This window comes from Marmota monax, unplaced genomic scaffold, assembly GCF_021218885.2.
Source record: "Marmota monax isolate L192 unplaced genomic scaffold, Marmota_monax_Labrador192_F-V1.1 WCK01_AAM20220418_F8-fsc00054, whole genome shotgun sequence".
In the NCBI taxonomy this organism is placed as follows: domain Eukaryota; kingdom Metazoa; phylum Chordata; class Mammalia; order Rodentia; family Sciuridae; genus Marmota; species Marmota monax.
Genome location: NW_026692145.1, coordinates 3,862,008 through 3,870,994, shown reverse-complemented (window position 1 = coordinate 3,870,994; position 8,987 = coordinate 3,862,008). Strand labels below are relative to the sequence as shown.

At 45.9% G+C, this 8,987-nt stretch overlaps 1 protein-coding gene across 1 annotated transcript in view; it reads left to right on the top strand.

Annotated features, from left to right (window-relative positions):
- Window positions 1-231: 231 nt before the first annotated feature.
- Arhgap36 (Rho GTPase activating protein 36) overlaps window positions 232-8,987 on the top strand; it is a 29,669-nt gene continuing 20,913 nt past the window's right edge. Inside the window, exon 1 of the mRNA XM_046418785.2 lies at window positions 232-289. Within this exon, the coding sequence (XP_046274741.1) occupies window positions 232-289 (58 nt within the window). The remainder of the gene's footprint in view (window positions 290-8,987) is intronic.

Below are 8,987 nucleotides of genomic sequence, written 5' to 3'. Positions count from 1 at the left end.
CTCCCTGCGCGTGGGGGAAGGGGCTGAGGGACCAGCGGCCCTCCCCTCCGGCGGAAGGGGGGGCTCCCCTGAGGCCCTGCCCCCTTGGTGACATGCTCGAGGTGTCCGGTGACCAAGACACTCAGAGCTGGGTGCAGGGTGCGGCCCAGGGCGTGGTCACCGGGGGCTACTTAGAGCCTGTGCGGGGCAGCGGAGGTTAGCTGCGAGGCTGCCGGGCACTGAGAGCGGGTCATGGCGTGGATACTGGATTGCCTGTTCGCATCGGCCTTTGAGCCCCGCCCCCGCCGTGGTGAGTGGGGCCCACCGAGTCGGGGGGCTGGGGTGCTCGGCTGGGGGCGGCCGGGGGCTGCAGCCCCGGCTGGGCGCCCTGGGGCTTGGCTCCCTGCCCCTTTGCCTCCCTTCCCGCTGGCTTTTAGCTAATTGTTCCTGGCCGGAGGGACTGCCCCGTCGAGGACCCGCATAAATCACCAGCTTTGCCGGGAACCAAGAGCAATCGTGCTAATGGCTCCGAGGGATGAGGGGCGAGTGCGGGGGCGGAGTCGCTGGCTCAGCCATCTGTGGGGACAGCCAGATCCTTGGGGCCAAAATCGCAGGAGCGAGGTTTGGCAACTCAAGGGCTCTAAGGGCCCAAGGATGAGTGTCCCTGAAAGGACCCCTGAATAAGCAGGCTGAGGTTCCCTTTGCCTCGAAGTTTATTCCCTTGTTCTAATCTCCACCACAGAATATCGGCCTGGGCCCCATAGAGTCGTCGAATGCAACCCCTCCATTTAAGAGGTGATGACATTGAAGCCCAGAGATGGGAAAGTCCTATCCAAGGTCACCCAAGGATTTGGCAGCAAATCTGGGACGGCTTAGGTTCTGCTCACAACCCCAAACTGCCCAATGGCAGAGGCTTGGGGGTCTTTAGTCTGGGTCTTTCCTTGGGTCCTTGAGATCAGTACTTGGTTCTATCCCGTGCAATTGAGGACATAGTGTGCAAAGATCACAGCAGAAGTGTAAGTATACGGGTCCCATTTCACTTTTTTCCTGAAACTGCTTCTATAAAGCAGATCTTTGAAACATTCTTTCCCCCCACCCCTCAAAGTGTCAGGGGACTGATGTTTTCTTTAAGAAATTCCCTAGGACCCCCACCCACATTGTCCTTCACTCCTCCTTGATAGGCCCCACCCCCTCCACTTCACCACCTGCCCTTACAGCCACCTGTTTTTCCGTAGTCTCCACCTCCAAAATCTATATTGGTGAGAGTGCGTCATTGGTCACCGGCCATAGACCAAACCTGATGTTGTCTCTTCTTTCCTCTGCCCCCTCACAGGCAGGGGAGGGGAGGCGGAGAGAGGGACCTCAGCAACTTAATTCGGTAGAGACCAAATTTTCCTTCTTGCCAGCCCTACTACCCCGCTGAGAACCAACCCATGACGTCGGACCTGCTAAGAGACTGCAGCATGCTTAGTTCGAGTACAGTCTCTGGCAGACCACAAGTTCTCTGAAAAGGAAAGAGATCTGTATACATGATTTAATTTTTTCTTTTGTATTTTTCTTAAATTTGTAATCCTGATGAGTTGGGGGGGGGAATGGGGGGATGAAATGCCTTTTAAGGCCTTAGGGTTCAAACACCCCACCCTTGGAAAGGAGGTAAGGGAACCGTTCCAACTCTGCATGGCTTACAAGGTTGTAACTGCAATGAGATCAAGGGCATGAAGGCTGCTTTATGAAAAACCCCATGGCAGGGAGTCAGTAGCTCATAAGGAAGCCCAGTCCCATATAAAATCAAAATGTCTATTAAACTGAACCCAGATCTATCTGGGGAGCTTCCACCTTCTGGCCCTAGCACTGACCTTCAAGATTCTCCTTCCTAGGGAAGGTTACCAGCCCTCTCTATTCCCCCACCCTCTGCTCACCCAGTCTTATCCAGTCCAACTCTCCCTAGATCCTTCATCTGTTTAACATGTGACATGACTACAAGGCCCCTACCCACATCTAGCTGTTTTTCTTTGAACATGCTCCAAGTTATAAATGCCCAATGACCTGGCCAAAAGAGGATTTCCAGCTGTGCCCCTATAAATATAGTCCTGGACGACTGACTTTCCCTCTTTTGGAAACTCATGCCACACCCAAGGTATTTACCATACATAGCCATAAATACATCCATACATACATATCCCACACCCATGTGTGCCCACACACAAAGCCATAAACAAACATGCATCTACTTCACATTCATCACATACTTTCCATGTACAACACAACACCTATCTCACATGCATGAATCACTTGCAAAAGCCACATACATGCCCCACAGTTTCCCAAAGACTTGATGTTGGAATTACTTTTCAGCTAAAGCTACTTTTTAAAAATAAAGTACACCCAAGTTCTTCTCAGTCTCCATTCTGTATTTAGTTAGTGTTTGAACCCAAGTGCAAGACCTTATATTTGTTGCTGCATTTGCAGTCTAGTGAGATCTGCTCCCCCACTGCCCCCCACCTCATACTCCTGCAGCACACCACTGCCTACGCGCCAACTTTATTACTCATATCAGTAGCAGCTAATATATGTAAAAGTACTGCCTGAATGCTGGGCCCTTAGGTTCAGTCCTTTACATGTATAATCTCACTTAAGTCACATAACATCACTTTGAAATAAGTCCTTAATCTTTGAGCACAAATTTTGACCAGGTAATAGCCCACTTCAATAGTGCACTTCTCCAGAAAGATGCTATGCAATGCTAAAGATAACTTTGTTAGTAACTACTGATATTCTGTGGGGCTATCATTGCCCTTGGTGCTTCTCTTAAAATGCCTTTCAGAAATCCTCAGGAGTCAGAGTTGGGGGGGAGTAGCTAATCATCGATTGCACAGAATGGTGAAGGCATTCTAAATGTTCTTTCGACCCCATTCCCCTTGCCCAGGAGCTCTATGATGGCAATGGGCAACCATATGAAGGCATTTGGGAGAGACACCAAAGTCTCAGAGGAATAGGGACCCAGAAAGGCCTTCTTTCCCAGGGAAAGGGATAGCATGATTGACCCACTTGAAATTCTCTCCCTAGTTTATTCTTGGCATTGCATTTGGCCTCAAACAATTGGACTTCTGTAATGCGGCCAAAACTCTAAAGCTGAAGGGACCCTGGGGCCCACTTTACATACAAATTTGATCTTTTCTTGGAGATGAGACCCAATCGATTTGCTGAGGCCAGGCCTGGTTGAGCTGCTGCGGGGTCATTTTCCAGAGCTAGGACAAGATTGCCAATGAGACACCCCACTCCCCTGGTCGGGGGATCGGACAGGGACCTCCATTCACCAATGGCAGGACTTCTCAAAGTTCCTTTGTGAATTAGTGGTTCGCACCTCAAGACATTTCTCCATAGGAAAACATTATGCTCCAGAGCTTAGACTGCCAGGTTAGGCCACACTTTCCCACCAAGAGGATAAAATCTGGAATCTGAGTGATGAAAACTGGCAGAAAATAATCCTTTTGCAAATGTACCTCAGGCTCCAGCAGTGGAGCTGACATTCATCAAGCTTAAATATCAAATGACGGAAAGCACATTGAGCATTGATAGAGCAGGACACTGGGTCCCGGAGGGTGATTATGGCAATGGTGAAAGCAACATCATTCCTTTGTTTTCCCACTTACCTACTAAGACAACCTAAATGTCCAACAATAGTGGAATGGTTAAATGAACTTTATGACATATTCACTTGTTATATGCCATTTTTATGGTGGCATACCATCTGTGAAGAACACGACATGGAAAAATGGTATGAGTGTAACTGTCAAACTTGGACTTTTGAAAAACTGGAAGAAAATTCAGCAAGGAGGTAAAATTAGACCTTTTATTAAAGTGGTGACATAGTAATTGTTTTTTTTCTGTTTTCTCAAATCTGTATGAAGTTTGTTCTTAAATTATTAAGTTTTCTAAAAATCTTTTAAAATTTTATCACCTATGATATGCAGTTAATCTATACATGGATCTAGAATCCCACTATACATAGTTTAAGGATTTTTTTTCTTCATGTTTTAGTTTAAATACAATGACTACATCAGGCTAGCCAAACATGATCATGAGGTATTCCCTAATGCTGAGTAGAAAGAGGGACAGCTGGTTTCAATCCCAGTCCTGTTCTTGTACTATTGCTGTGAGCAATTACTTGACCTGTTTTAAAGTGATATAATAATGTTTACATTGCTGGTTTATAAATTAATAGTTGTTGTTGTTATAGATGCCATTATATTAAATGCCTTCTGTGACAGTTATCAAAAGCCATTTCTTCACATATTTACTATTTCTGAATACCAGTCACTTTATATAAACCACCTAATTTTATTTTCATAACAACTCTAAGGTGTTATCTGTTTTAAAGACACAAACTCAGAAGTTCAGTAACTTGTTCCCTGTCACAAAGCAGCTGAGCAACTAATGTAATCCCTTTTTGTCTGACTTCAAAATTTGAGATTAAAAGATAACAGATAACGTTTAAAAAGCTCCTAGCACTATGCCAACCTATGGCAGATACATTTACTAGGAGGTTAATATGCCATTGGTGATACCTTGCCCAGGGTCTAAGTTCCGCTCTTTGATCTGTTTGATTATCTGTATATTACTTTCTGTGAAAAAGTGCACATTTCAACTGGGAGATGCAATCCTAGCTGTGTCCTCATAGCTGGGGCTGAGTCACTAGGAAATGATTTCTGTTGCCTTCTGGCAGTATCATCTATTCTCACATGTATCAGCAGAAGTAGGTAGATAGAATGTTTGAGTCTTGGCAGCTACTGTCACGTCTCAGATATACCTCTTAAGAAACCATGAGGTGTCCTTGGGGTGGGCACCCAATATTTGGTAGCCAGTTGGTCCCTGCTTATGAAGGAAACCCATTAAGTGACGTGGGCATATCCTAAAGCCCTGCTCCAAATATTCCCTGGATGATGTGGCTGACCCTTCATTGTTACCCCGTCATTTGCCCTCTCTAAGTGGAGGCTGCAGGACATTCTTTGCAGCCGACAGGGTAACAGCTGGAGAATTTTTTTTTTAGATTCCTAAATCCTAAAGACTAATAGATTATTTGGAAGAGAGGAGTCTAGGGTCAATGAGGGAGGTTAGCATGCAGGACAAATAAGAGGGGTGAAGGAGAGGGAGTTGAAGTCATCCTCCAGAGACTGGGAACATCAAAGAATGGCCGTTCAGAGCTTTTGCTTCCAGAAATTTCCATACTCTTCTACTCTGTAGTCTCTCCCCCCCACCCCGGGATTATAGTCACTCCCCCTATGGCTACTTAACCTCCCCCCCACTCCCCGCCACTCCCGGCTCAAATGCAGTTTTAGCTTGTAATGACTTGCTTTTGTCTCTAGAGGGAAGCAAAAGCATCAGGGAGGAAGGGACATGGGTCGGGGGTCTTCTCACACTTCAGTGGTTTTGACAAAGGGTAGATTTTTTTTTCTCTTTAGGTGGAAAGAAATAAGAACTTAGCAGATGTATTTTAGGTGCTGTATAGCATTGCTCAGAACTGCAGCATTCTCTTTACCTCCCAACCTTGGTGGCTACTAGAAATTGGCTTTAGGAGCCCTTAATTTCTAGGGTAGAGGTGAGGAGGGAAAAAAAAAACAGGTCATAGAGAAAAGAAATAGTCACCCTCTTTTCTTGAGCATAATGGCACATATTTAGGAGGCAGGATTGAGGCTGGATCTGCAGTTGGATAGGTAGAAGAGTGGACACTGAGCAAAAAGTTTCAGACTTTTCCATACAGAGTATTACATTGGAAACCTTGTTCTCATTAACGCTGCCAGGAGAAACTGCAGAGTGAGAATTGGACTTAAGATTCAATTCTTCCGGGGCTGCATTAGGCTGATCAAAACATCATCCTAAAAGGGCTATTTCAAGAGTGTTAGACAAACCAGTAATGAGGAAAATTACCAGCTTAGTCAGTCACCTCCACTCCTTGAGAATCCTGGTTAAGACACGCTGGACTACATGAGAAGAAAAAAAAAACTAACCTTTTTTTCATATTTACTAATACATGTTAGGTATTCATCTGGCACTTTCCATGGTTTTCCTACTTCAGACATCTGGGAAATTCTAAAGTAGGCATTAAATATCTCCATTTTACATTTGAAAACTGGCTCAGAGAGGCAAAGTAACCTTCTCAAGATCACCCAGCAAGTGATTGAGCTGGGATGCCAACTCAAGACTGTCTCACTCCAAAGCATATGGTCTTTCTCAGCCCACATGAAAAAAGGTAGAAGCTGATTTTCCAGGGCTTTATTCTCATGGGGAAAGCAAGATCTGTCTCCAGAAATTCACATTTTGGTGTTCTGCCCCATAGATTCTTGTTTTTTCAGGATGCAAGCAAGCAAATCTCTATTTGAGTAATTGGGAGTTATTAAAGCATATTCCACCTTTACAATTCTCCATATAATCCTTGCGTTACAGGGACATTTCTAAACCCCAAAGAGGGAGAGACTTGTGGCAATATTAAGTTCCAAGGAATGAGAGTGTATGTGTTGAGAATGAGAGGAGAGGCCTCACCTGAGTGCCATGAAGAGGTGGAAGTGAAGCTAGTGTATTCAGAGGAGAGTAAGGTGGTATCAGACTAGCCTGACACCAGATTCTGGGTGATACCAAAGTTTTCATGAACTACTTGTAGAGATGTAAGTGTGATGAAAGCAAAGATTTCAGGTAGTCTGTGCCCTGCACATTTTAGACTGGCTTCTCTAGCCCTTTTATGTCCCCCAAAGACGACTTTTTGGCTACATAATATGGTAAGCAATGCTTTTCCTGCCCACCCAGGATGAGGTGCTGACCCAGGCCCAGCTGCAGGGAGAGATTTATGGATTTTCCAACTGCTTTTCATCTCTACGCTAGGCTCATTTGTGCCAGTTGAAAGGGCACAATAATAACAGTGGCAATTTAAACCGTGCTTCTCACTTTCCCCCCTGAAAAGTGGCAAAGTGACTCACTATCGTTGAACTGTCTGTCCCTCTCTCCACCCCCTTACTTGTTTGCAGCAGCCTAGGCTGGTTCCCTGGGAGCTGAATGGGGAGCCAGGCATTCCAGAAATCCTTCAGCTGTGACTGGGCTGATACCATGGCCCCCATAAATGTGTTCCCCCAAATGTAATATGTTTTAATTTGAATATCTCAGATGAGACTGCTTAGAAGGCGCTGGAGCCTCATGAGTCTCATTAGGCAAGCACAGTGCCCCCCCCCAGTGATGAATAATACAAAATGGGGCCCATTCAGTCATCTTTTCTGAGGGGGACGCTGCTTGTTTTTCGATGTGCAGTCTGATATAGAGAGGACTCGTCTGTTTGAAATTCACTGCATACCAACTTCTGGTGAGGAAGCTGTAACAATGGGTCTGGGGGAGCTATAAAATCCTTTCCTCCCTTCATCCCAAGCCCTCACCTCCATTCTCCTCCATATCCAATTCTACCATCCTGTGGTCAGAAAATGGCCATTCTCGGCTCTTTCTTTCAGCACCAGCCTAAGGAGAGCTCCCAGAACTGGAGATGAGGAAGGTGCTTCAGTGCCTAGAGTAACTAAAGATTTTGAGGTGCCACAAAGCAGGTAATTAGGTGGTGAAGGTATCAGCTGTCTGGGAGATAGAGAAAGTAATTATGCTGAGTTCTTCTGGTACTGTCAGTAAATTCAAAAGAAAGACCCTGGGAAATCACACTATTTGATAGAGACTTCAATGTCTAGCAAGGATCAGAGGACTCTTAGTGAGGCTGCCTGGTACAGAAGAAAGGTGTAGGGATCATGGCAGACTGGAGTTCAAATACCAGTTTTACCTCCTATGATCTGTGTGACCTTGGGGAAGTTAGTCAACTACTCTGAGTCTGATGTGAAAAGTGTAAAACATTGATAATTATAGCTCCATTTACCTCACAGCCTCATTGTGAGAATTCAAGGAGATAATGCCTGGTACACAGTAAGTGCTTAGTAAATGGAAACATAATGATTACTATTAATATATACCAGGCATTCTCCATAGCAGCTCAGAAATAAGTGGAGGGTCAAATAATTGCAGTTATGTATGATCATGTCATAAGAAGCATGAAGCCTGTAATTGTGCTGGCCCAAAGAGGGAGCCCTCAACTGGGGAGGGAGAGGGTACAGAGAAACAAAGTTTTGTGACTTTTGAGTTAGGTCTTTAAAAAAAAAAATGGGAATTTGTCATGAGGGAAAGGGCTTCCAGGCAACTGGATCTGCCCCACACAAGGTCAAGGAGGTGTGAAACATCCAGGCCTTGAACAAATAGTTGTGTTCAGCTTGGCAAAAACTGGGATCTCCTGGTGGGGTGGTAGTGAGATGGGGGGTCAGTGACCAACAATATTTCCAGCTTACACCCACCAGCCCCTGCACCACGCGCACGCTAGGCACCCTACCTGGCCAAATCTCCTGCGGAGCACTCCTCTTCTTTTCTTTAAGCAGCCAGGTAAGTTCACACCCCGCCCCATCCGAACTTGCAACTTGCGGGGCACAGCGAAGGTAAGGGCGGGCAGACTTCCATTGATGAGATCAGGCCAGCTGTCACCCCTGCTCGGGTCGCGGCCCCTATCTCCTTCTTGGTCCCAGTCAGGTGCAATGTCCCCCACACCCAGCCCCCCCAACCACATGCAGGATCACTTGGGTTCTTTTGGACAACTCCATGCTTTCAGACGCTGCACCCATACATTCGTGTGACTCCCTCCAAGGCACACATCTTCAGCCCTCCATGCAAGCACATATGCTCGCCACATGCATCCGCACCACACACCTGAAACTATCAATTAAAAGGCACACAGAATCCTCACATACACAAACCTTTGAACACATACACACCTTAAATAGACGTAAAGAGATACCTTGCTCACGGACGTACACACTGCACAAAAAACACCACCTGCAAATCCACCTTGACACACAGCATTTAAGGCTAAGCACACACCCAATATACATATGCACACAAGCTTAAGCTAGTACACACTCACCACAGCATGATCACAAACCCTG